This window comes from Electrophorus electricus, chromosome 20 (genome assembly GCF_013358815.1).
Source record: "Electrophorus electricus isolate fEleEle1 chromosome 20, fEleEle1.pri, whole genome shotgun sequence".
In the NCBI taxonomy this organism is placed as follows: domain Eukaryota; kingdom Metazoa; phylum Chordata; class Actinopteri; order Gymnotiformes; family Gymnotidae; genus Electrophorus; species Electrophorus electricus.
The window spans coordinates 11,825,456-11,853,337 of record NC_049554.1 but is presented as its reverse complement, the minus strand read 5'-3'; the positions used below and the strand labels follow the sequence as shown (position 1 = coordinate 11,853,337).

The 27,882-nt window shown below is 42.8% G+C and overlaps 2 protein-coding genes across 4 annotated transcripts in view; both read left to right on the top strand.

Moving 5' to 3' along the window:
• Positions 1 to 11,448, top strand: part of il17rd (interleukin 17 receptor D) — a 27,259-nt gene extending 15,811 nt beyond the window's left edge. The window contains exons 2-13 of the mRNA XM_035520660.1: positions 775 to 832; positions 1,524 to 1,649; positions 4,128 to 4,246; positions 4,496 to 4,616; positions 4,709 to 4,753; positions 4,944 to 5,095; positions 6,810 to 6,875; positions 7,321 to 7,375; positions 7,546 to 7,656; positions 8,234 to 8,418; positions 8,876 to 9,863; positions 10,393 to 11,448. Of these exons, the coding sequence (XP_035376553.1) occupies positions 775 to 832; positions 1,524 to 1,649; positions 4,128 to 4,246; positions 4,496 to 4,616; positions 4,709 to 4,753; positions 4,944 to 5,095; positions 6,810 to 6,875; positions 7,321 to 7,375; positions 7,546 to 7,656; positions 8,234 to 8,418; positions 8,876 to 9,863; positions 10,393 to 10,511 (2,145 nt within the window). The 3' untranslated portion in view covers positions 10,512 to 11,448. The remainder of the gene's footprint in view (positions 1 to 774; positions 833 to 1,523; positions 1,650 to 4,127; positions 4,247 to 4,495; positions 4,617 to 4,708; positions 4,754 to 4,943; positions 5,096 to 6,809; positions 6,876 to 7,320; positions 7,376 to 7,545; positions 7,657 to 8,233; positions 8,419 to 8,875; positions 9,864 to 10,392) is intronic.
• Positions 11,449 to 13,399: 1,951 nt separating this feature from the next.
• arhgef3 (Rho guanine nucleotide exchange factor (GEF) 3) overlaps positions 13,400 to 27,882 on the top strand; it is a 53,584-nt gene continuing 39,101 nt past the window's right edge. For 2 of the 3 annotated variants that reach the window (XM_027001890.2, XM_027001889.2), the window contains exons 1-2: positions 13,400 to 13,485; positions 24,676 to 24,742. In XM_027001890.2, coding sequence (XP_026857691.2) covers positions 13,451 to 13,485; positions 24,676 to 24,742 — 102 coding nt within the window. In that variant the 5' untranslated portion in view covers positions 13,400 to 13,450. Of the gene's footprint in view, positions 13,486 to 24,448; positions 24,507 to 24,675; positions 24,743 to 27,882 lie in introns of those variants that run through there. The other variant, XM_027001891.2, reaches the window with a different exon arrangement.

The following is a 27,882-nucleotide window of genomic DNA, read 5'->3' as shown; positions in this document are numbered from 1 at the left end:
AAAACGATGCATTTATACTATTGACTATTGGAGTAGGATTCAAGTGTGTGTGTGTGTGTGTGTGTGTGTGTGTGTGTGTGTGTCGGATGTGGGGTAGTTAACTGTATTGCTTCCTGTCATGTAAAAAAAACTTCCTCTAATCAAGATAACATGATGATAAACATGATGAGATCCTTTATTACGAGGCCGCCATAAAATGCAGTGGCGTACAACAGTTCGGTGTCTTCTTGTTCTGTCCTGTCCTTTTAACTTTAGTCTTGATCAGACGTGCAACGCAGGGACTCCTCGTCTCGTTCCGCCCCGTCTGCTTCAGTCACGCGAGCTCATCTGTTTTGACTTGAACGATGATTCACCTTTAACCGCTGTCCTCAGAACAGTCGTAACTGCCTTGCTTGATCACTCGACAATACCCCCCCCCCAGAAAGAAATGACTGACTACTCCTCATATGACAGGAGGCTTTTTTTTGTGTGTGTTTTTGTCTTTTTTAAAGAAAAGAGTTGGCATTGGACGCAGCCACCGAGCGTGGGCTGGCGACGTCCTAATTGTAGATTCTGTAGTGCAGCTGTCACCACATGAATTGCTGCTGGTTTGAGTAGCCTTTTGCAGGCTTGCCCTCCTGAGCTTTGGTTTTTAACTAAGGCATGCCCTCCGTGTTGTTTTAGTGTGGTCAGGATGCTGTGACCTGCAAACTCAGCCACTGGAATAAGTTATCAGGGTTATATTTTGTAAAACCATACATCTTCATCTCTCTCTCCCTCACTTTCTCTTTGCAGGGAGTCCAGTCCAGTTCAGATGAGAGTGGACGAAAGCTCATCACATTTCGAAATGACAGTAAGCCACAGTTGATGATGATGATGATGATGATGATTTTTATTATTGTTTTAAATTAATTTATTCCCTTTACTTGGCCTGAGCTATTCATGCTTATCGACCCCCTTGAGCTTCCACTGCTGCGCAACCCCTGCTCCGCCCCCTCCCCCCACCCCTCCGCCCTACACACACTCGCACACAACTCCAACCCACCCCATACCACCGAAAGTGCCAAAAAGTCACATTTCTTGCCTGCAGCTAATCCCGATTCTCTCAGTGGTCGGCTCCCATTGTGTGAGGCCGCGGGCCGGGAACAGCCGCGGTCTGAAAGACACCCCTCGTTAGCATCACAATGGCGCTGGGCACTAAGAGGTCCACGGAGGGAGGGGGGGCGTGAGCGACACAGCCGGCTGCTCCTCTTCCTCTTCCTGCTGCTCTGCCCACGCCGATAGCAGCCGTCCAGCCGAAAGCAGCTGGAGGAGGAAGCGGGTCTGTGGGGGTTAAGGGTGGAGGGGCTCCTCACATGGATGCATGTTTTCACCCACAGTATGCCAAAGCGTGCTTGTCGCAGTTATAGTCCACCAGATCAGTGTTGTGAAATCCTGATTTTTATTGGGTTTTTTTTTCTGCTGTTGTCCCTGTCTGTCTGTCTGTCTGTCTGTCTGTCTTCTCCCCCCCCCCCCCCCCCCCCCCCATTTCTTGTTCTTTCTAGACTGCTCTTTGAACTGGAACCTATGGGGGAAGCATGCTATTCATGAAGTGAACAACATCACCTTCAGCCATTTGGCTTGTGATAACCAGGCAGCTGTAATGGTCCATTGGATGGCGAGTCCACTTGGTAGGGCCTCTTTCTCTAAAACACACATGCACATACCCTTCCAATCTTCTCACATAGTTACATGGAAATAAAGGGATGTGAAAAGAGAGCTTGGCTCGAAGCAGTAATGTCACCAGGCAAATGTAGAGTTTCCTGTTTCATGTTTGGAGGACTGAAGAAATAAAACTGCAGCTGGTCCCAAAAACCTGGCACAGTGCAGTCAGTTCCACTTTACAGAACATTGGTCTTCCAGGCCTGGATTTTAACAGTCTTGTTTCCGAGTATGAAGGTCTTAACCACACACATGATTTGGGAATGTCCTGCTAGGATGCACTGTATCTCGATGCATGTGTGACAGATATGACCTTAACTTGGGTGGTTTCAATGGTGCCCTGTATTTGGAACACTTGGGTCATACTCAAACACCCTGTGCTCGTCTCTACAAGTACTGAGATGTGGAACGGGCTCCGAGAAGAGTGCGTAGTGAACTCCGCTCGGAACTTGAAACCCATAACAAAACAAATGGCCTTTAAAGTATGCATTTCTGACATGCTTGGCCGCACACTGGGGTGGTTTCTTTTGCCCGTCTCCAGTAGTCTGGCACAGGCAATGGGGGGAAGAGAAGAGCCACTCTGTGTCCTCAGAGTGCCTTCCAGGTCCCGTCCTGATCAAAGGCTTTCTCTCCTTCGGCCGGCCTGTTCGTCAGCCTCGACGGTTGCCCAGATCGGGTCGAGATGGGGAAGGGATCTGTGTGTCGGAAGCGCAGTGGTCTTCGTCCTTGGAGGAATGTGTGCGTGCGTGTGTTTAGAGGCTGAAGGTGCGGGAGGAGGTGTGTGTGTGTTGGGGTGGTGGTGGGGGTGTCCTCTTTTGGCTTCCGTCTGTCGAGGCACTATTGAACTTGGTAATGCGAGCCTTTCGCCTGAGTAGCGAACAATGTGTCCCTTTGTTTGCTTGAGGTTAATCCTTTTCACTGAGACAGGACTCGACACAGCTCTGGTATATAGCAAAGAAATGTAAAGGAAAAAAGCTAAAGTTTAAAAAAAATGTAAAAAAAACCCCCCAAACAAACCCTGAGGTGTAGCACCTTTTTCTGCTAGACCGAGCGCACGTGCAGCTCTCTGTGAAAGCTGAAAAGCTCAATGATGGAGCGAAAGAAGCACAGAGCCCAAAACCAGTTCAACAGCTCTTTGCTTTTTTACCATCTTTTTGCCGCTGGCTCTCCAGTGGCTGTTCGAGGGAGCGCGGACAACGCGTCCGTGCCCCGTGGCGCCCGCGAGCCGATTGAGGTGTGGAGTTACGAGCTGCCGCGAAGGGCCGGGGCCCTTTCAGATCCGCTTCCCTCCGTGGTAATCGGAACCACACGGCGTGCGTGCGTGCGTGCGTGCGTGCGTGTGGAGGGCGGGTCCTTCCTTCCCCCACCCCTTTTCTCTTGTCTACCCCTACAGCTGATAAGAGAGAAATGTAATTAAGAGGGAGGATGGCTGGCACTCGCTGCAGGGCACGGGAATGCTCCCTTGGCACGCACACACCCTGTCCTCTCTGTATGCCGCCTCTCCTGCTCCAGGGGTGCCAATAAAAGGAGAGAAGGGGGGGGGGGGGGGGGGGGGGAGCATGCAGATTTTCGTGCTCTTGACACCGTGCTGTCAGACCGAGTGGCGCTAGCAATTTTGGACACCAAAAGGCCATCATAATTAGGCTCAGAGAAAGACTCCTCAATTCTTATGCTGGGCTGAAGGCTGCCTCTTGGAGAGCTTTCAAAAGGCACTCTTGAAATGTAGTCCATTAAAGATTATCACTCACCTCACTGAAGTGGTGATCTGTGGCATAATCGGAAGGTTTGCACAAACTGATAGTGTGGTTTGCCTGTCAGATGCACTTTAGTTACCTTCCATTTGAAGGTCATAGAGATTTGTGAGATGAAGTTGCTGACCATGTTTCTGTAAATATTCTTTCAGGGACATTCTTGTTTTAACTGTGTGTTGCTTCTCCCTTTCTCCAATATAACTGCTTATATGGTAGCTAATGAATTTTACTTATTTGGACAGTGTCATTACTACATATCATGCTTTTATTTCCCAACACTGGGAATAATTTTCCTTTTCATGTCCCTTAAAAACTTTAGAAACAACAAAGCAATCAAAATAATGTCTCATGCAGAGACACCATGGTGCAGTGTTACGCTGTGACACAAAATGTTCTTGTTATTCAAGCTGATGGGACAAGTATTCCAAGCAACCGATGTTGCCATTATAATAATTATTTGCCACATGCCGTCAAACAAGTTATTTTTGAAAGAGCCATTGTGGGATTGCCAGTGTTTGTTGTTACCGCCATGTTTTAATTTAATAACGTATCCCTAGAGCAGATGGAGCAAGGTGTTGACATCACCAAGGTTGTAGGTGCAATTCCCATATCGCATATACTGATAACCATCACTGCAGCTTGTACTGGTTAAGAGTGTATGCCAAATGCTGAAAATGTAAACATAAATATGCACAGGGATAGAACATGTGAAGGGCTTTCGAGTATATCTGGAGGACAAGAACCCAGAGGGAAAGCAGTGTCAACACATGATCCTGAAAGATCCGCGCCAACTCAATTTCTCCTTTAAGAATGTTGTAAGTAAACAAAATCATGGTAAATGTTAGGGTCTGGATTCACAGACACAGATTAGTCCTAAACCTAGACTAAAATGCATGTTCAGTGGTCAGCACTAACATGACTATTTAGGCCAAGACTACGTGTAATGCATGCGCAGAAATAATTTCAGAAGTTGATCTAGTTAGTCTTTTGGTGGAAAGAATTGTTGGAGTTTCACCCACCCATCTGTTTGGCTTTAATGAGTGCATGTTCTCTCTGTTCAACAGAAAGTGAGCTCTCAGCCCTTCGTCGGTCTGGCCTTCGACATGGACTACATGGTCCGGATTGTTCCCTTTCCCACCTTCATGAACGACAGCTTCTTCCCTCCTTCCTTTCTGCGCACTAACAGTAAGTCACCGTTTCGCTGTCTGAGCATAAAGCGTTTCATGAGAATGTAATGAATTATTTTCAGCATTTGCTCTTCCGTTTGGTTGTTACAGGTTGTGAAGTGCTTCTTGGCCCAGACAACCTTGTCTGCAAACCATGTGAGTTGCATACTATGGCGCGTATCACACAACCTCTCAGAGTAGGTGTGCTGATCTAGGATCTGTTCCTGTCAGTAAATACATAAGTAAATGACATTAGGAATCTAATCCTAGGTCAGTACTCCTACCCTAAAGAAGGTCTCATGTGGTGGAGGAAAAAATGGTAGAAATTCTTCTCCTTTTTTGACAGTTTGGAAGCCCAAGACGCTAAACGTCTCCCAAATCGGCTCAAACTTGCAAGTTGTGTTCGATCCTGCTCCTCCTGCGTTTGGATATAACACCTATTACCTCTACTATAAGTTGCGTCAGGAGGGCCACTTCAGACTGAAACGCTGCAAACCGGTTAGGATGGTTCACTTTTTTTTTTTTTTTCCTTTTTTTTGTTTTGTTTTGAGTCAAAAATGGACTATACCAAAATACTAATCGGGTTAACCGAGAATCTGTTAAACTAATCCTTCTTACATGTGCTAATTGTCCTGTTGTTGGATTTTGTCTGTGAGAAAAAATGTTGCTGGCAGAATGTTCTACGATGGAAAGTCAAGAGCACATTATCGTGTGTAACATATATTCTAATCCTTACAAAAAGGTAAAACACAGATTTGAATTCCATATTTCTGGAAATTCGCCAGGTGTTGCTCAAGTAATCAAGCCAACACCTCATTGGCCTAGAGCAGACTATGCAACCTGTAGCTAGTGAAGCAGCCAAGTTAGCCAACTGTAACTAGTTGCAACTGTAACTGCAGCTCTGCACCCATCGGGTTCTGGGTCTGAACACTCACTGGGCACACTGTCCAACTCTGGGTTTCCTAGCAACAACTCTCTCTGATCATAATAGCATTCTATCCCTGCGAGGGCCAACTTGCTCATCAGTTCTACATTAATTACTAAGACATTTCACCAGGAGCTTAAGTAACCAATTGGCCAAGCTCAGCGAAACTTCAGTATAGCATTAGAAGATAACGTATAGCTAAATTAAATTGCCAGAATTTGAAAAGCACAGTCATTTACCAAACTCATTTATGGGTGTGTAGACAGCTCCCCTGCACCAGGGTGGAGTGGACAGGGCTAACAGCTAATGCATTCAGCAGCATGTAATGTTCTTGCCAGACACTGGAATAATATATAGACACGTGGGGTGCGTCAGCTAGCAGCCCTGCACCTCATGGGGTCGTTTCGACTACTCCTGCCACGGGGGAGATGTGTTCCCTTGCTTTTCACTCTCTTGTCGCGATGGAAACACAGACCTAAAGACTTGAGTGCTTTCCCAGCAACACTTTGTTACTGAGAGACCAAGATGGGAACTGGACATAACCCTTCATTTACTCTTGGAAGACTTTTTTGGCCCAGTTTATTATTTAGAGTCTCGTTGGGGTTTTGGTGGGAGGCATCAGGGACCACTGGCTTAAGCTGCCACTTTGTGACTTTTGGGAAAGTGTTTGTTTCTTTTCCCACCCAAATCACATTAAAAGAGGCTTCATTTGCATAGGCATGTTTATTACGTGACTAGGTTGTAGTGTTGTACATTCACACTGTTCTGTTTTGGGCCAGATACAGTTGTTTTGGCTGTGAAGTAACTCAAGGTTTGGTTCACATCAGTTGTGGTAACCAAGCTTTGGTTACCACAACCTAACACTCTCACACACTCTCCCTTTCAAACCGTGAAAAAAGCAGAACCAGTGTCACTTTGGGAATTCTACACTGATATACGCCATGTCTGCTTTAACATGCCATGCATTGTTGTACCAATAATGGGGTTGAAATTTGAGGTGCTCGGGGGCATTGGTGGGGAATTCCAGTGCCATACCATCGCTCTTAATCATGAAAAACATTTGCAGTGAACTGACTTCAGCCACTCAGTTAATTTACGAACAATGACCCACAATTATTTCACATTTGCAATGTTTGCATATATTTTGATGGTTTACTTGATGTGATTAATAATTTTGTGAACACCAAGTGACAAGTGATGCATGTGCAAAGATGTTATTGTGTACCTTGGACTCCATTACTGACTAGCTTTAGAGGAGGGTTTAAAATGTCTGTTCGCTTTTCACAGGAGCTCAATAGCCCAAAAACAACATGTGTTCTTCAAGATGTCACCCCGGGAACGTATGCAATAGAGGTGAATATTTTTGCACGCGTTACAGAAAGAAAAGTTCTGAGTGAAGAAAATGGTAATGTGGAGCAGTAAATTGAATTTGCACTTGTGAGGTTACAGTTACTCTAGTCAAGGCTGATGCAGTGTTCTCTGTGGTTCTCGTCTTGACACTGTGTCCTATGTAGAGATATAGATATGGCACTCAAGTTAAATTTGAGTCACGAATTGTAACTTGGGTTATTGCTTGTCTCTGTTTGTCTACAGCATTTGCAAATGAAACAATTTCTTATAATTTCAAGTCTCTTAATTATTCATATATGGATCTCTGGAAGCCCATTGAGGACTTGACTTGGATTTAGTCACTGTCACATCATTGTGAGGCAGGCGACCTTGCCTCAAGTGTCAGTGTGTTGACTGCAACACAGAGACATAGGAATGAAACCACTTTCTTGTTTTCTGAATATTGCAGCTCCGCGATGACGCAAACAACACGAGAAGACAGACGCAGTACCACGTGAGCCAAGGTGAGGCGCTGCAGCGGGCTCAGAAAACCTGGTTGGCAGATCACCAAACCATGCGGATGGGACTGGGAACACGTTCAGTGAAGCTGTGAAAAACTGAGGTATAGGCTGCTGGACCTCAGCAGCTCCATCTGCTGCACAACCTCACGCGTGGTCGACTGCTCTGTTTTCAGTGCATTCTCCCTGGGCCGGTCCAATCCGCGCCATGGCCATCACCGTGCCTCTGGTCATCCTGTCCGCCTTCGCAACCCTCTTCACCGTCATGTGCCGCAAGAAACAGCAAGGTGAGTGCCCCCCCCCCCCCCCCCATTAGTCCAGATCTTATTACGCCACCCCAACCCCACCCCCACTCGCTTTTGTCCAGTGCCTGTAAGATGAGCTCTGTAATCTCTTGGCATGTACGAGGATTAATGGCTCACAAAGTCTAAGTGTTTGTAGTCACACATTCTACTGTTGCTCTGCTTGTGAGGGGACAAAGGAAAACTGCTTGTGAGGCTGTTTGCGTGCAGCGAGTCTCACGGAGCTGAAATAATTAACATGTATTTGCAGAACCGCCAAATATGCTGTGATGGTTGAGGTGCGAGTCTACTATTCAGGTTTCTGAAGTTTAATGTTAAGTGGTGTGAGATGTCTGCAGTCACCTTGGGATTGGATACCTCAGAGACAAAATTGTGCTACTATAAAGTGATGTTTGGATTTGTTTTTATAGTCAGTCTAAGTGAACTTTCATCATATGGTAATGATGAATTGCAGATGGTGAATCACAGAAGATTCCAATGGTTTTTAAACCCCCCCCCAACTACAAATCATCATCTCTGAGCCTGGTTGAACCTTCTTCTCTGATCACAAATCTCTCCACAGAGAACATTTACTCCCACCTCGATGAAGAGAGCTCCGAGTCGTCATCTCACACCACCGTTTTGAACACGGAGAGGCCCCGGCCCCGGCCCAAAGTCTTCATCTGCTACTCCACGAAGGACTGCCCCAAACACCTTGCCGTCATCCAGAGCTTCGCCTTCTTCCTGCAGGACTTCTGTGGCTGTGATGTAGGCTGCTGTCTTTGCTGAAACCAGTTTAGATCAATTAAAGGGCTACCCAAAATATAAACTACCGAAAAATCTACTGATGGCTGGAAATCAGGGGGCTGATGTCTGATGTGAATCAGCGGGAAATCAGGGGGCTGATGTCTGATGTAAATCAGGGGGCTGATGTCATGTGAAGGCAAAGGCTTAATTATGGACTTTGAACAAGCTAGACGTTCTCTAGAACTTATATGTACAAACTGCCACCTGCTGGCTGTGGTAAAAAATAAAACCTTTTTAAAAACCTTTTCATTTAGTAATTATTTGGATATATTTTGGGTCAGAGCTAATTAATTTTCCAGCACAATTATATTCACATAAAATAAACTTTGTAAATGAGCTTTGCTGGTGATTTTTATATTTCAAATTACAGTCAGATGAGAGATTAATGCAGTATGTATTCTGTTGTTTCTGCTTGTAGGTGGTGTTGGATCTTTGGGAGCATTTGGAGATTTGCAAGGAAGGTCAGATGGCCTGGCTGAGCCGAAACATTGACGAGGCTCACTTCCTCATCACCGTGTGCTCCAAAGGCCTCAAGCACTTTGTGGAGAAGAGGCAGCAGAAAGGGAAGGCCGCGTCGAAGGAAAGGAACAGAGAGCTGCCCGCGGGCAACGCGAGCAGCAGGGACCTGTTTGTCGTGGCGGCCGCCCTGATCGGCGAGAAGCTGCGCGACGCCCGCCAGAGCTCGGCCGACCTCTCGCGCTTCATGGCCGTGTACTTCGACTACTCGCGCGAGAGCGACGTGCCGACGCAGCTCGCCCTGGCTCCCCGCTTCAAGCTGATGGACCAGCTGCCGCAGCTTTTTGCGCGTCTCCACTCGCGGCAGCTCAACCTCCCTGAGTGCGAGCCGCAGCCGCCTAACGTCAGCAAGCGCAACTACTTCCGCAGCAGGTCTGGCCGCTCGCTCTACGTGGCCATCTGCAACATGCACCAGCACATTGACCAAGAGCCCGACTGGTTTGAGCGGCAGATCACGCCCCTGTCCCTGGTATCGCCAGCCCCACCCTCTGGCCGCAAGCGCGACTCGGGCCTCGCGCTCAACGAGGTGGTGCTGAAGCGGCCCAGCGACAGCGAGCAGCCCATCAGGAACAGCATTTGCGTTCCGCCCGTGGTGTCGCAGCATGGGGTCTTCTCGCTGTCTGGCCCTGCCTCGAATCTGGTGGCAGGTGACGCAGGGGAGAGTTCGGCCGCTGCCGTGGCGTCCTCTAGCCAGGAGGCGAGGGCTTCGCCGAGGCCTCCGTGTCATGCCGATGGCTCTGCGAGTCCCCCGGAAATGCCCAGAGACTCGGGTATCTATGACTCTTCGGTGCCCTCCTCAGAGCTATCCATCCCGTTGATGGAGGGGCTTTCCCCAGACCAGGCTGACTCTTCGTCCTTAACCGACAGCATATCATCATCCTCTGGACTAGGTGAGAACTCGTTTACCTACTGCAGAAGGGCTGGTTCAGGGCGTCTGTGCGTTACAGAACAATTGAGTACAATTGAGTAAGGGCTGGGCTGGAAACTATTTGTTTAGTAGACCTTTAGTAATGGGGCAGACCCAAATAACATTTCACGGGCTTCAAACAAAAGCCGATTTCTCTGACACGTTTGCTGTCTCGCTTCAGTAGCCACGTGAACACCTGTGCAGTACACTATGCTCGATCTAGAGAGGAGGACTGAGTGAATTGAAGCCAACTAATATTCTTGAATTTCATATTTAAGAATATAATAAGTCGAACCTTTTAAAGGCCATTGCTGTTTTGAAGTTTAGCCTACATTTGCAAATAAATTGGAAAAAACTTCAGAATACTGTCTTTTTTCCCCCTTCACTCTCTCGCGCTTGCTCGCTCTCTCTCACACACACACACACACACACACACACACACACACACACTTCCACACCTGTCCACCAAAGCTATAAGTCCATTGTTCACTGAGCCTTCTTTTTGTTTTCAGGGGATGAGGAGCCCCCTGTTGGCAGCTCGCTACATACCACCGTCTCCACCATCTGTAAGGCAGAGCTTCACCACAGCCTGGAACAGGGTGAGGCACTCGAAGCACCAGGCTCCCCCTAGTGTCCTTTGCCTGGATATGCATTGCCACTTTACTGCCTTCATTTTCATGTGACTCAAGTGAACAAGCCCTCATGTGGAATCAAAAGTGAAGAACCCCATGGTTTCTTGTGTGAGAATCTGGAGGCTTTCACTGAGTCATTACAGAAGAATTTTACTGAACAAGGGGACTGTTAAAGAAAGCAGGTACACAGTATGTGGCAAGGATGTGCTATCTAACCAAAGCGGCTGTGCATATTTTTTGTGTACATCCTTCTTCTGTAGTCTTTAGCACGAAGCATTGAGTATAGCATAAAACTGTTTTATTCATCAAGTCCATCAAATGACCAATTACTGTTTACCACTTCATGAAAAGTCTCATTTAAACTTCAGTGTGGTGGTGTGTTGGGTTTATGGTACCAGGAAAATGTGGTGTTAACCATATTTTGAATGTGGAAATGGGTAAGCTTCTAATTCTTCTTTTTTTTTTAATGTTGACTTTTATTTATTTATTTTATATTAACGTTTATCACTGTTGGTCCCTATGACACACAGAGAAGTTTGAGAAATTCTGTATACTCTGACATGATACACATTCAGCTATTGTGCAAAAATGCTATTTTACCCACTGGTGATTTTGTTTATAATGACTGTTTTGGTGGAGTACTCATTTCAAGAGCATTTTTATTACATACTTTTGGTGTTGTGGTTTGAATGTCAGAGCAAAGGCTACAATAAATGAACCAGATTATGCAAATATTTCGATTCCAATAAAGTGAAGAGCAGCAAATAATTGTAGATATTTGAATTTACATTTGTCAATTTACTGAAAATCTACTTTGTTTTTGTACAGTTTTTAGAATATTAGAAGTGATTTCTACATTATATATGAACATTGTACTGTTTTATAGTACTTTCATGTAGGAAATACATGTTAATAAAACACAAATTTTTATTTGTACTGGTCACATTTGGTCACTAAGGTTATAAAAACGTTATTTGATTATATAAAAAAAACCCACACATTTTAAAATAAAACTGACCTTCTAGAACAATTAAAATGATTACTAATTACTACAAAGTGATCCGGCGAGAACGCCGTTTAACTTATTTTGGAGCCCACTAACTGACGATGCTTGTATTTCCAGATGTGTCCACTGTAGGGCAGCAGAGATGCATTTGTCAGAGAAGACCGTCCGTTGAGTGCAATCCTCTGGAGGAATTAGTGGTCAAAATTAAATAATTACCTAATTAAATATCGATATGAGGTGTTATAAAAAATAAAGTGAATGTGCACAAATGACAATTTGATCTATTTAATAATATACTAAATTAGCTGTGCGTATGAAACCATGTATTTAATTATGATAGCTGTGAACGATCGCTCACAGGAACATGAAATAACCAAGTTACAACGGTCACGTCCCGCATCAACTCCTGGTGGGATGGGGTTTGGTTTTATGATTGATTGGTGTTCACTTGATCGTTCATATCTAACTCAATATGGCTACGCCAGAGAGAAAAATGATGTTTTCTAAGAATTAATAAGAAATTGTTTCAGTAAAGCGCCCTGTGAACAATATACTTATGTTAGTGGTCACGGATATTGTCTATATTGTTCCAGTATGGTACGAATAATCATGCTACTTCCATGAATTTCTAACGAGGGATATAACTCGATACGTATGTAACTAATCTTAACTAGATAATGTTATGTTCGTTAACCTAGCTAAATAGGCCCAGTCCACTGCCGGTTAGCACCAAACTGACCTGTAACTTGACCTACATTTTATTAAACGTTTTGTTTTGCTTACAATAATATTATCGAAATAAAGGCTTTGTCTTATTCTTTGCAAGCATTACAACACAAACAAGGGGGAACAGTTACAGAACAAAAAGCTTGCAGAAGTGAGCGAGCTAACTCATGTGGGACTGCCAACATTGCCTTTAACAGCAGTAACGTTAGAATGAGATGTCAGGGTGGATGTAGCTGGATGTTTATCTCAAAGGTATAGCTAAGCTTTTATCTGCAGCCCCATGCAACAACTCCTGTTGTAGCTGATTCTCCCGACGTATCATTATTTGGCTCGATGCTCGATTGCTCTCACTGCAGCTGCCGAAGGAGCCAGTCACAACCAATCACACCTCGATGTATATTGATGGGTGACATTGACTGAATTTCAAGCCATATTACAGGTCAGTCTACAGCGTCACTGAAATATATAAATAAATTAAGAAAATGTTACATTATTTAAACTCACTTAATCACCCCCCCCCCTTTTAACCTGCCAGTAACCTATCCAGAAAAGCAAATGAAGTCAGGTGGAGTGTTTAATAAAGAAACAGGAACTGAGAACCGTTTATAGCCTGCACTGAAACAAAACGATAGTATTTGCCTATAAATGCACAAGGGCGATTTAACAATAAAAAACGTAGAAACATTTAACTTATTTGCCAGTAGCACATACACATTCTGCCGTAGTCTGTTACAGTTGAACATTTCACGAGTTTGTCGATAAATCCATAATTCTAATTAGTTTGCAGACAAAATCACAACGCTTAGTTTCACTGCTGTTCAACTTCGGCGAAAGGGGCCCCACGTTGACGCCCACGACTACAAGGGCGGGGCTTGGAGCTTCGACCCCGCCCTCGCTGAAGGCTGTGGGAATTGAGGCGTGCACTTGTATAACACTGAGGAAAAGCAATGAAAAAAGATACCTTCCTAGTATTAAAAAAAAGTACTTCCAAGTTTAAGGCTAGTGTCAAGGTAACAGCTACACTGATGTCATATATTTATATGAAAAACATAAGTGAACAGACACGTAGCGCAGGTTTTTCGGACTGTAATTAAAGCATCATTCGGTGGACGGACTGTCTATAGTAACATCTTCTTGGTCATCGTTTATGGAGCGCTGAATTGGATATCTCATTTTCCTGTGTGAATTGAAAACATTCTTGGTTCCATGCAAAGGAGTGCTGGAAGTAATGAAGTGTCCGGGTAAGCACAAAACTACTTTATTTGATTTTGAAAATAATAGTAGTAATAATAATAATAATATACTGAACACAACCGTAATGTCAGAAAATGACTTGTTCATAGAATACACTGATTATGAATAGCAGGAAAAGTAACTCGGCGTTTGTTTGAAGTCGACAGTTTCGTTGAAAAGGCTAGACTACATTTCATGTTCATGTAGATTATTTTTTGAAGGACAAAAGTAGTTTTTTGTCTCTCCTCATGTTGAACTTGCACCTGATATTTGGCTGGTAACAAGTTGGGCCATATGTATTTGACAAAGGAAAAATAAAGTGACGGACTGAGTGGTGCTATATATACCTTATATAATATATGTATATATTTTTAATAACACCCTTGTGTCTTTTAAACTGTCTTTTACTTGAATATTAAAAAAACACATAACTTATGCTTGTGCATTTCACACTTTGGTGTCTTTTTAATTTACAAACCTATGACGTTTTGTCATGTTTTGTCAAAACCTTAAAACTATTTTATGTTGATAGTTCAGAGTACAATCCTCATGTAATTCCACCAATGGAACGTAAATTTAGAATTCGTATTATATCAAGGATTAAAGGTTTAGGTCTCCTCTTATGATTCCCATACATTGTTGTCCTTATGCACGCACTGTGCTGCAGTTCACAGGCCAGGCATGTGGCCTTTCTCTCTGGGCCTTTTCACTGGTAAACATAGCGTTACCTTGTGACATGCCGGTTCTTTGTGGAGGAGAAATCACTGGCCAGGGAGGGAGAGACCTCTGATGGTTCAGCAAAATCGTTCAAAGCACTGCTAATTGTAGGCTTTGGTGCTGCAAGGTCAAGAGACCAGAGCCACAGCAAGTCTTCATTTCAGAGCTCCTCAATGCTTTAAGAATTTTTTGTGTGTTCTCTGTGATTTGGCCACACTGGGGACAGTTTTGCATGACAGCTGTGACCACAGATATGAAATAAAAGTACGGCCCTTTATATTTAGACGCTAACGGCAGCAGATGTCTGTGTGCCCTGTTTGAGTTCAGAAGGCGGACTCGTGTCAGTAGATATGAGCTCATAAGCCTGGAGGACAGATGAGCGATCTGGGTCATCTTATCAGCAGGTGTTGCTGCCCATCCTGTTTCGCCACATAGCAGCAAGGCTCCTGCATATGTCACGATTTCGCCAGTGAGGCCGAGTTGACAGGCCAGATTTTTTTTCTTCTTAATTTTTGCCTCTTTTGCCAAGCAAAGGTCACACCATGGCACGAAGAGGAACATCAGATCGCACCATGGCGTAATCCACACATTAAACCTTGCTGGATGACTTCCTAATTGTTCTTTTTTTGTTGTTGTTGTTGACTAGCAGCCACCAGGGAGCTACTTGGCTGCTGTGTGTGGCCTGTAGCGCATCCCCTCTTCCTTAGTGGGAATAGCACAGTTTTCTCTGGGTCTTTCAAAGTCCCATCCAGACAGTTTTACACATGGCTGTGCTTCTTTCTTTTTCCTATGGCTGACACAGTAGCATTGGTATCAGTTTGGTATTGGCAGATAACTGCATCACAAAAGTATCAGTTTGAAATATATTTGTGCTGACGTGATAATGAATAGGTTTTACATCATTTAGCTGATGCTTTTATACAAAGTAATGTACAATTCTGACTGAACACAACTTGAGGGTTAAGGGTCTTGCTCAGGGCCCCAACAGTGGCAACCTGGTAGTGGTGGGACTTGATTACTAGTCTGATTACTAGTAATCAGAATGCAACCTTCTGATTACTAGTCAAGTACCTTAACCACTGAGCTACCACTGCCCCCAACAGGGACCCGCATTGTTGGTCTGTGTTACGTTATCTTTATGGTTGTGTTGAGATATTGGCAGACCTAGGCAGGAAAATGCACAGCTGTACTTATCAGTTTATCCACTGTCATTTTGTGTAAGTGTCTCTGCTGCTTGCTCTATGGATCGCTCAGCTGTTTACTGTGCATAACTTGATCAGAAGAAGCAGATTGTCTGAGGCTTCTGGAAGCTTAATGAAGCTTGTGGGCCTACAATTGGATTTTGTGATCATCTTCACACACATGCACTGTAAAACTGTGCCAGAATTTGTTTGAGTTCATTAAAAAAGGTGGTGATTTGCTGAAATATTGACATTCACTGGCTTGTTCCAGCTATTTAAATTTGAAAGATGATTGACAGATTAAACAGTATAACATTCCTAATTTTATTCTGTTGGTCTGTATGAACAAGTAAATTTAGGTGAATGTTTCTGCAATATCCAGGGGATGTCATGAAGAAAATGAAAGTTCCAGCAAATACAGCTGGTGGTAGATTCCAGAGTTTCCTCTTTTGAAAAGAGAAACAGTCACAAAATGCTCACAGGAAATGAGAGTACTCAGAATGTATGGTCAAAAATTCAGTTTTTTCCCCAAACCAATTTTTTTAAACACAGGTATCAGCAGTACTGGTACAGCTTACCTCCCTTATAGTTTGTACGTAATGTACTCTTAGGTTCAAAGCAGATGGTGATATCAAGACAGAACCTGCTTTCATTACCAAGTTTACAAGGATGTGAAAACACAAGCTTCAGAGTGATGTGTAGGGAATGTTCCCACAGGAAAGTACAAGCAAACCGGTCCCTCACCAAACATATACAGCTATGGACTGGTGGCTCATATGTGTGGACTGAATCTGTGCCTGTATTTAGAGATGTGGGGTAAGTTTCTGGTGACCAGATGAAACTTGGTCATGTGGCTAGTAAGGGGGAAAATCCCTTTTGGTCCCACTGTAGCAATGAAAGCAATACTCCAACACCTGACTTGCACTATGAGTACATCTCAAATCTGAAGAAGTAGGTTTCACATACTTTTAGCAGCACATTTTTGAGAAATGCTGCTGAATTCAAACTTTCAATCAAAGCAATATGCTTTTTCAAAACCGGTAGCTAGCCTTGGTCACCAACAATAATCTGTGATTTCAGATTACCAACATGGATTTTCTTAAAGCTGTTGGCTCAGTTATCATACAGTAGAATGCTTGGTGTTTCTCCTAAATTACCAGTGACCAGCAGTCATTCATTCTGTTTATTAGCACCTGTAAAAAGAGCTCTGCAGTGTAACTACAAATCTGGCTTTGCTTTATCAATAATACATTTGTGTTAACACACTGTTTCCACATTCGGTCCTTGACTGTTTGTCAGTGTGCTAGACAGGCTGGGAAGATCTGGTATCCAAAGAGCAAACAAAGGAAGAACTGTTGACCCTTTGCAACTAGACACAGGGGCCTTTTAAAAGACTCCTTCAATGTCGTTCACGATTTTGCCTTTCCCCTAATTTTGGACCTGCAGCTGTTTAAGGTCGGCCTCGATGGCTGCGCGTGTGGTGTTCTCTTTCTTCTGGTTGCTCTTCGCCACCTGTTCCGAATGGAATCTGTACTGCGTGCTCACGCTCAGCTGTGAAGAGAAATGTCTGCCACAAACAGGCAGGTGCATTTCTGCCCATGTTGCTTCTGCCGTACATGTTCCAGCCTAAAAATGGCTTATTTCCTTTTAGAACCGATAAGCTCATATAGGTTGGTGAAGCCATTGAGCTGGAATGACTCATTGGAAATGGGCTATGCTGTTTCCAGTGAATTGTGGTTTATGAATAATTCATGGAATGGCTGTTAGTCAATGAACATGACAGAAGTGGTTGAATCAAGGTTTGACCTTGTTGTGATATTGTCCCCATCAGGGAAGTTACTGGTTGTGGTTATTGCGATAGTTATAAGCTTTACAAGCATGTTGGTGTGATAAAATGCATTGACTATACTGTTTCACCATTCCAGATCATTGTCCCTATTTTATCCATCCATCCATCTATTTATTGTTTTCCCATCTTCTTCGCTTACATAGGGAAGAAGTCTTAATTATTGTATGCAATAAGTTGCCACTGTATATCTGAATTGTGGCACTGTATAGCTGAATTATTTTACTTTGCAAGACTTGCCTATTTGATATCTAGCATTTGATATCCACAAATGTGATCAAGTCTTGTCAGCAGTTCCACATAACTTTATAAGTGCTTGATATAGTTTGCACTTCTGTGGTGCATTCAGTGAAATTCACACCTTTTTAGTTTAATGTTTGTTCAAGCAGTACTGAATGTGTTGATGTCAGCACAGCCAGAGCAGCAGATACTATGTGGTCTGGGCCTTTACTGATGTAGTGATGAGAGGCTCTCTGCACCGATATAGAGTGGTATTAAACTATTGCAGCTTTTGTGATGGGGACTAACCAGAACATCAACATGCCAAGTGTTCATATAGATTAAATATGCTCTTCTGCTTTGATCTTTTGTTCTGTAATATGTAAGGACCTCACAGTTCATGTTTAATTTCTCGTGCATGATCATTATCGCAACATTATCCTCTGCCATGCTGTTATTGAAATTGGATGTATTATACAAATGAGAATATGCAAATACCAATGACAAATCTTTCATTGTGTCCTGTGAGATGATGCTAATTTTTCCAAAAACATGTGTTCTGTAGGTGCTTTGACCAGTCCATGCATTCTAGCCAGTTCAAAAGCTTTTGCAATTATACTGTGTAGCAGTATAATCACAATATGATATTTTAACCATAATTTGACCAGATATTCTGTGTATGATGATCTCAGATGAGCTGAGTTTGTGGGGTGTGGAATCAGTGTCATGGTGCATGATGTCATGACTAGTTGTATGTCTATGTGTATGTGTGTGTGTGTGTGTGTGTGTGTGTGTGTGTGTGTGTGTGTGTGTGTGTGTGTGTGTATGTATGGTTGGGTGGGTGGGTGGGTGGCTATGTGTGTGTGTTCAGGCTTCCTTTTCTGTTGAGTGGAACATTAATGTAGTTGGAAACAGTGACCAGCAGATCCTTTGGGACTAGGCTGGGGAAACTGCCACTGAGTAATGTATGTTTACACACACACATAGCCAAAGCATCCTCACACACCACCTTACCTTCATCTATAGAAAGAGAATCCTAAAGTAACTTTTATCTGCAAATAAAAGGCACAACAAATGAAGTGCTCAAGATGTCTAAAAGTGAGCACTCAGCAACGCGGCTGTTGTGTACACAAAACACATAGTCAGTTGATTACGGAGCTGACATGGAGAAAGAGCCTTTTTATAAAGATAGTGTGTTATAAAAGAGCTGTGGAATCTTCTAAATACTCTACTTCTTCCTACACACACGCGCACACAGACACACACACACACACACACACACACACACAGACAGCATATACTCATAAGCACTTGACTTTTAGCAACACGCGCTTCACAGGAAAAAAAAAAATCAAAGCAAAACACATCACACGCACAAAAAGCTCTTCCCCATCCATCGTTCCAGGCTGAGATTCTTCATCGCTCTGCTTTCGCTCAGCAAGCCTTTCATCCTTTGTTACTGCCGTGCCAATCACCCTGAGCTGCAGCAGATCCACTGCAGGGAGAGAGATACTGCAGGACTACTGCTGATGCTCCGAGCAGGTGTGGACGCTGGGGTCAACCCCGGGCCATGCGCTCAGACGGGCGTTTTCCCTCGGCGGCACCGCATCCAGACACTGGATACTCCCTAATGTCATCCGCTGTGAGGGAAGAGAGGCTCGGAGAGAGGCTCAAACTGAAATACGAGACGGAGGGGGTTCGAATGAGACATACGGTAAGAGGGTTGTTGGAGAGGTTAGGTAAAGCAGGGTCTGGTGTGTCTGATGTAGGGAACTCTGTAAAATCCAGCTAATGGCTGTGAGTTTTGAATGTGCACTATTCTACCCAGTGGAACTGGCACAAGCCAGAAAGTTTTCTATGATTCATCTGGGTGATTTCCTGTTTGTAAGGAAAGGATTAATTAATCGCAGTGAATATTGTCTACCACCAGAGGGAGACATATCACTGTAGTCCATGCAGTCAAAACAGATGAACTGTAGTTTCTGTTAATTAAGCGTATTATAATTAATAAGGCAACTTCTGGTAAACGGAATTTACAAATAAAAATATACACTTTATATTTTACAGTGTACCGAGGAATAAAAATGCTAATTTATTTATTTATTTATTTATTTTTTAAATAACTCCTATTAAATTAAATTAAATTAAAAATGGATATAGAATCCCTTAAAGGGTCAATGAAATGAAACAGGAAGCAATAAATTGTGTTACTAAGCCTCAGTTATGTGGAGTGTCTCATCACCACAGATGTGATTTGTGTAATGTCATGAAGAAATACGTGAGGCAATAAGGGAATTTCTTTATATTATTTCCCTTTAACATGTCTGTGCTGTCCAAAGAGAACAGAAGGGAGGAGCTTTGTGTTTATTATTCTTGTCATAGCAACCTCTGCTAGGTTGGGGGGAAAGGTTTACAAAATCAGGTGTCCACGCACATGTTCTTCCCCGTACATGTGTTTCCTCTGCAGGTAAGAGGACATGGGTCAGGAAGCGCAGGTCAGTTTCATATGCTGCTCTTGTACTTTCCATTGAGCAAAGCTTCTTCCTGTCTGGCAATTTTAGAGTTTTCTGACCAGGAGCCTCAAAAACCTGTTTCATAAATTTATCGTAAAGGGAAAAAACCTTTTCTGTAAACAAAGAGATTTGAACTAGGAGTTAATGGAGCAAAGCATGTAGTAATAATAATAATAATAATAATAATGGTAATTGAATTTATATAGCACCTTTCACATATTCAGTATATGTGATGAATCATTCACGAAGAAATGAAATAATTTGGATGTTGTGGATAATTCTTTGTCTGTCTAGTATCGAGTGTTGACTGTTGACAGCTTTTTGAACTATTCTTCTTCATCAGGGCAGTGACAAATGGCCATTTGAGGCATAAATAAAGCAAAATCTTAGGTTGACATGAATCGGTTTCCCCTGCTGTAAGGCTTGTTGGTGGAGTCAAATGGTCAAACAGCGCATTTCTGCCCTTGATAGATAACCCGGGCAATAAAAATATTGATGCCCTCTGCCAGAGATGTATCGAATGACCCCTTTTCACTACTACGCAGTCATGCCAGGTCACTGCAGAGCACTGCATGCTTCTTATCCTCTTTGAGCCGGTTTCACATGTGGCAGTGTTTACTGCGCACCCGCGGTGCAGGGCTTTCACATAAGTCGAACGCATAATTAAAGGACCACTCTCCTAATCTCCGCTGGCTTCTCACGCCCGCAAAATAAAATGTCCACACACGCTCGCTCTCATGCAAGCCTAGCCTCAGCCTTTGGGTTCTCCCACAGTAGAGTTGCAGTAAGCATATTCAATGTCCTCGTGACCTCATTGATTGTGCACGAAGACCTGTAGCATGGCATGTGCAAAGCATGAATACGGCTCCATCCGAATAATTATCTAGTGGCTTTATGTAGTTTAGTGGGGGTTGAATGCTTTGGTCTGGTTTTGAGATACAGATAATGTCTCTGATGATAATAATAAGATTTTTAGGAAGGTCACATTGCTGGAAGACTTTATATTTGTGTGTGTGGGAAATGGGTGCTGTGTAGTGGTGTTTTGTTTTGTTAGACAAAGCCCACAATTCTGCTGATGTGTAAATATATTTTACAGCGGCAAACAAAGCGTATATGATTTAAGTGAAACAATAAATCAGCCTCTGTTGATCTTGTGGTTAGCGGATCAGTCACTGTTTAGTATTTGATGTAACAGAAATGGAAGAACATGATGACATCTGTTTGTTTCTGGCCTTTCTGCATGTCTCAGGTGGCACGTCAAAACGTCTTCGCCGCTTTTTTTGGATTCTTTGTATCTCTGAAACGTTTGACTCGGCGAGCGTACCTCAAAGTTTCATCCACCCCATCTATCTTCTACTGTTGCACTACTCTCCTGAGATACTTGGGGCTTTTTCTGCCTTTGTGTGGACAGTACCAAGCTTGCTAATGGGTAGTCTTCATAATGGGAGGTTGTATCAGTAGCAGGTCTAATGAGAGGGTGTAGCTTGTCTTCACATTAGTTTGACACCTGGAAACTGGGAGAGGTTTTCTAATATCATGCCATTTTAATGTCTTTCTTTTGCTGTTCTATCCATTAAATAAGCAAACAATGCTTCTGTAGTCACTAGGTGGATTCTTAATAAACAAGGAGTGACAAAGTGCTGGAACTGTACAATACTGTCCGGCACCAACATAAGATAACAATCCTATGTGTCCATCTCATTATAAACTATGATGTGAGTAAGTCTCCCTTTTCCAACAAACAAACCTAAAATATACATAATCTCTGACATTTTACTGTCATCTCCTAAAACTCCTTTTAGGACCCTCGTGCTATTATGATTATTAAAAAAACTTGTACATCGTTTTCCTGCCCCCTTGAACAAACAAACATAATATCAGTGTTCTGGTGGAGTGGGTGAAATCATACATTAACCACCCACACTTGGAAGTTGATTATACAGTGCCTCAACCAAATAACATGATGGAATGAAAATCCAAGTGCACAAAGGTAAGTGGGTATGATGGCATCTAGTGCGCCCTGCAAGTAAGTGCACATTAGACACACCGGTGTTCACTCCTGAGGGGTCTGAGTCACAGAGCCTGCAGAGTGGGTGTACCAGTCCATTTATGGCTGTTTCCTGAGCACCTAGTCACTGGAGCCTATGGGTCCCTTTCATTGGAAGTTTGGTTCACACTTTGCTGTTTTGTTTTGTTTTTTTTTTCTCTTCATGATTTAGAGAAGTGTTTACAGAGATGATAACAAAGGCTCCTCAAAGGTGATCTGTGTTCTCTTGGCTTTCTAATTTGGTGATTTTATCTTCAGAAACTGTTCTGTTCTGTGAATATCATCAGAATACCTTTTGTGTCTGAGTAGATTTTTCAGGTAATTCTTTTCTCCCCCTGTAAATCTAAGTAACATACTGTGGGTGCGCGTGCATGCACGTGTGTGTGCGTGCCTGCCTGAGACTGCCTATCTAAGGATGTGATTTAACAAATATCACTATAGTTGCTGGTCTCTGGTCAGTGTATACTTATCAAGCCAGTGCTCCATATCCTGGCCTTTTAAAGGCTGTGGTAAGAAAGCACCCTGCAGATAAAGCACAAAAAGAGGGTTTCGTCAGACCCTGGGGGAAGACGGGGTGTCTGAGAGATAACAGACTGCCACAAATCTCACTTAGACAGTGGAGAAAGATGAGGACCTTGATTTGCCATGATTTAAAGGCCCAGTAATAAGTCAGGCTCTGTCGGTGGCTGGTGTCTCCCTACGATAGCTTACCTCCTGTATTGAACTGTGGAGTCCACAGCACAGTTCAAATATACCTGATTTCCCTCATTAGTTAACCGCCAAGTGCCTCCCACTCTAGATGACTGTTAGAGTGGGGAAAATATCTCTGAAGCGTGGGGTGTGCTCTGGTACCGAAAAGTGCAGATCTAAAAAAAAATTTTCCTAGATATTTGGTGGTGCAATACAGTTTACTGGAAAAAAGATCCTATAAATGGAATGATTAATTAAAAGCATATCAGTAAATGTTAACAACAGTAACATCTGCGTTCAGTTAGCTAGTGTCTACTTCAGATTGAACTATGCAGTGCTTAAGTAGAAATTGCAGCCCTCATGAAGAAAAGTAGAAGGTTGAATATTTATGGAAGCTTTGCTACGAGAATGTGCTGCCCCCAGACCTACTAAAAAAACTGGTAAAAAAAAAAAAAAAAAATATAGCAAAATGTCTGTTGTTGTGAATCTATGCAGAGAATGTTGAGCCCATGGATTTGTTTCTCTGTTTGATGTAACAGGAGCTGTATGTGTGTGTTTGGGGTGGGGGGTTACTGCTTGTCACACGAGTAGCAGGGATAAACGGCTAAGGAATCACAGAGGGGCCAGATCTGCCCGGCAGAGGGATAACAAGCCTTCCCTCAGTGGGAGGCTTCCTCAAACACTGATAAACAGGACGACAGCGCTCCGGCTGGGGGTGTGCTTACAGAACAGGAACTTAAACAAAAGCTCCCGCCATGCTTAGCAGGCCAAAGAGATTGTTTTTTAGAAGGCTAAAGTCTTTGAGCCTGTTACACTGTGTGAACGAAATTGAACATGGCGAAAAGCTAAACTAAGCCCACCTGGGCTGCTGAAAATCATGAAACGGTGAGTGAGGCAGTGTTGTTTAAAACAAACTTGCATGTATGGCCAAGAAACAGGGTCAGCTACTGATGACTGACCTTTTTGTCAGCATGGAGTGGGAAAAACCAGCAGCAAGTTTCTGATGGGGGTCGCTGCTTCTCCTTTGCCCTGTGCAGTTCCAGACTAGAGTTGTTTGAACTAATACCAGCACATGAGTAGGCAGGTGGTTTTGAAGAATGTGAGCATGATTATATATGTTGTCACAGCACCCGTGTCCTCTGGTTCTAAAAGTGGGAGAGGGATCACAGTGAAGTACTGCCGTGTTCTGGAATACAGGTTTTCAGACGTGCCTTTCATCTGGTTCTTTGTTGGCAAAGCTGTAGGAAGCAGAGGTCCTCACCCATCAGCAATGAGTGACACAGTCATTACCTCAAATACTAGTCAAGGACTGCAGTGGTTAAAAAGCAGTTCAGTGCTGTCTGCTGCTTAACTGACTTAGGAGGTTGGAACACATTCTTACCTGCCTTGGACTGCAGACCAAAAATGTTCTCATCATTCATACAATAACACCTCAGGAAATCTCCCTAAGGATATTAAGAAACCCATGACAAACTGCTGTGTTGAGCCAAACGGAGCTTGTCTGATATGTTTACATGATGATGCAGCAAATGGCCATTTTACCCAGAGCTCATATTCATGCAATTTTAGATGGATGCCTTCAAAATGTGCCTTACATGTTCCATAGTGAGGTACAACCAAGCCCTCTAACATCAAAGCCTGCACCGGCTCTGTCCTAAACACGCTTTCATTTCTGCTGACTTGAAGCACTGACTTGTGTAAACACACCAAACATTCTTGAAAGCGTTTCATGTGGCCCACGCGCACTTAAACCCGAAAGACAGTAGGATCTTCGCGCATTAGCCATGCTTCAAAGACGCATGGTAATGGGAAGACTGTGAGTGGCTTCCTGAGGTTAAAACGCTTCTTTAAGGGGAAATCCATTGAAAAGGGTGGAGCGCACAGTCACAGACCGTGTTTGCTATTTTAAATGCCGGAGAAAGAGAATGTGATCCAGGCCCTGCTTTGACGTCCATTTGACCTCCCCCTTGTGTTTGTGCCTTTAGGCCGATGCTGCAGAGAAAGGGCTCCTTCTCTCTCTTCACATCGATGGACAGCTGGGCATTCAGAGAGGTGAGTTTCACAAGTCACAGTTGTGCTTGTTTATAATGTCCTGTGCAAAATACATTTGCGCAAACACACACACGCACACACACACACACACACACACACACACTCTAGTATAGACCTTTATGTAGATAAGATCAGCAATAGTCATATTCTACTGTATTTGGTAACGTACTATATGGAGTATGTACTTGTCTTGAACTATAGAAAAACAAAAGCTGTCAATCATATACAATTCACAATTTAATGCACTTTTTGCAGCAAGCTCATTTTGAAAGGTATTAGTGGCCCATTACATATTCCATTCATCCTGGTTCCATAACACCCACTCTGAGGTACTGCTGGAGTTGTCATGCCAATAAATCTCATGAGAGATTTGGGACAGAGAGCCTATTTTCAAAAACAATTCATTCTTCATTTTAGGTCAAGACCAAATTGTCTTTCAGAAGTCATTAGTTTTCAATCATTTCTGCATTTTGGAAGATAATGAGTGGCTTGCGCAGGCAGCTTTTACCAAATTAGACTGGCGTTACATGGAGGGAAGTGTTAACAGATTGTCTTGTCTACTGATTTTATATCATATTTGATATTCTGACAGTAAGGCACAGGCAGCATTAAGGACACCTTGTTATTCTGAAGTTAGAAATGAAATGATTGCATTATGTAGCTAATAGCAGTTAATGCTTCATTGTGATTGTTTTGAAAGAGTTTTAACTCTGAGGTCAGTAATACAAGGAATGAACGTGAACATGACATTTTAGGCTTCCTGTGCAGAAAATCTTCTGCTAAGAATATATTTAGTAAATATTTTAATCTTCTCCTATAGACAGTCTGTCTAGAGGGAGAAAAGATGTAAAATATCTTCCTTGTCTTCTGTGTTGAATGCATTAGCTGTTTTATCTTTGCTGATGTGTAGTGTGCAGGGCCCGTCATGTACAAGTTGGATTGCTCTGTTTAGGGCATGCTGACATTCTGCTTTGATGAGACCAAAGTTCTGGTATTGCCAACTGATGATGACTTTGTGGTGTCCTACTTTAGAGAACCCGAATTCCCTTTAATTCCTCAGAAAAGTCAGAAGGATTAAAGAAAAGATCAATTTTGGATTCCATAGAATTCTTGGTCGTTGTCCAGTCTTTGATGACAGGACTCATGTCATTGCCATGACTTTAAATCCTCTAGAATTTATAAAGTAACAGACAGCCTTTGATATTTTTCATAATCCCATTCACACTGGAAGACACAGATTTCTTTTTCCTTTGGTGAGCTAGCCATGTATGTCTTGGAGGGTGCAACATAACAAAGTGTTTGCATAACGGAATTCAGTAAAAAAAAAAAAAAAATTCCCGAGATCAGGTTTCACGGCACATCTTGGCATTTTGAGAGCACCAACACAACCCTCCTCTTCCAATAGTCACGTGTAGTATTTATCCTTTGAGAGCATCTCACCTTACCTTGAGGTTTAAGCATTATTAGCTGTCTAGAAATGCAGAGGGGTTCTGTGCTTTCCAAGTTGTATACTTTCCAGTGAAGGTCTTTCTTTCAAGTCTGGAATGAAATACTCAGTGGGAGTTTATTAGTCATGATGTGGAGCGAAAAACCATCTAAGCAGTACAATAAATCAAATTCAAGCATGATTTCTACTTCTTTTAGAATTATGGATAAAAAGGTTAAAAACAAAATGAAAAGAAAACTATTGTGTTCTTGTGTAACAGCTATGTTCTCCACATCTGTTTCTAAATAATGTTTTATCTTGCAAAATAAACAAATGCCACTTTATCCCTTTTACATAACTTTGTTGCACAACTTTATCCAGGTGTCTTAAGTTGAAGCTGATGCAGCAGTGAGACTGGATTTATCTTGTATTTATTATGATTTTAAATCTTTTTGTAACATTTAAGTTTTGTAGGCCTCAGCCACCCATCAGTTGCCCACACCTCACTGATTTCATGTTTGTTTGTTTTGGGGTTTTTTTTGTATCATATAAAATTCTACAATTTTATAATATTAATATTATTGCTGAACTTAAATTAACACTTATTGTCGGCGTTCTCTTTATGCTTAAGAAAATCTGCACTCTGTCTGCAGTAAACTTATTTTAAATAAAAAATGTCACTAAATGGGGAAAAAAAAAATCTCAATCAAATTTCCACAGGTAATCAAAAAACTAAACTGATGCCGATAATCTCAAAATGACAGTTAATTGTCCGATTAATCGGCCACCCCATTTACCGCTAATAAAAGCCACCCTGCTGTGATGTCTGTGGGTGCCTGTCTTCCCCTTTTAGTTTTCTCCTTCAAATTCCAATTTTGGGACCACCAGACTCCAGATCAGCTTTTAATGACCTGACAGTTTAGGTTCAGCTTGGGCTTTAGGTTCAGCCTGGGCTCCTACAGACACCCTTTACCAGGCTCCGTTGCCTGAACAGACACTGCGGCCACTGCCCACACCGATGATCTCTGGCCCTGGTACCCCAGATCCTCTGTTTGCCAATTTCTGCTGCTCCAGAGGCTGTTTCCTGCACCAGGTAGGAAAAGCCTCCACACCCTGCTTTATTTATGACCTGGGCCAATCATGGCAGCAAACGCAGCCTCGACATGGAGTGCCATCATTAACCATTTGGAGCAGAAGTCAGTCTGCCTCATGCCAGAAAGGCATGATGTTATCTGTCATATTGTGCCATTCTCACCTCTGCAAAAGGCATCCCTCCTCTTTTATTGAAATTATTTATCCTTTTATTTGCAATGCATCACTTATCATGGCTCATTTATTTAAGATGATTTAAAAAAAAAAAAAAAAAAAGCATTCTTAAGAGAGGTCAGAAATGACAGGGTATCAAAGCAACCAAAAGTAGTTTGGAGCTCAGCTTTCTCAGTGCCAACAGAGCACATTATCAAAATGTGACCCCAACAAATCTGAGTCCTCCCCTAGGTGGCCTTGTCTTGTCTACATATTTTGACAGTGTCTACATATCTTGTCTACATATTTTGACGTTTCAGATATGTCGGATGGAGGAATAGCTTTATGTTGTGCCTTGGAAGAGTTATCAATGCATGTCAAGGTAGTGTTTAGAATAGAAAGTCCTTGGCCTTAATAGCTGAAATATGATTAGTACAGACTATTTGCATTAAAGAACTATATCTTATAA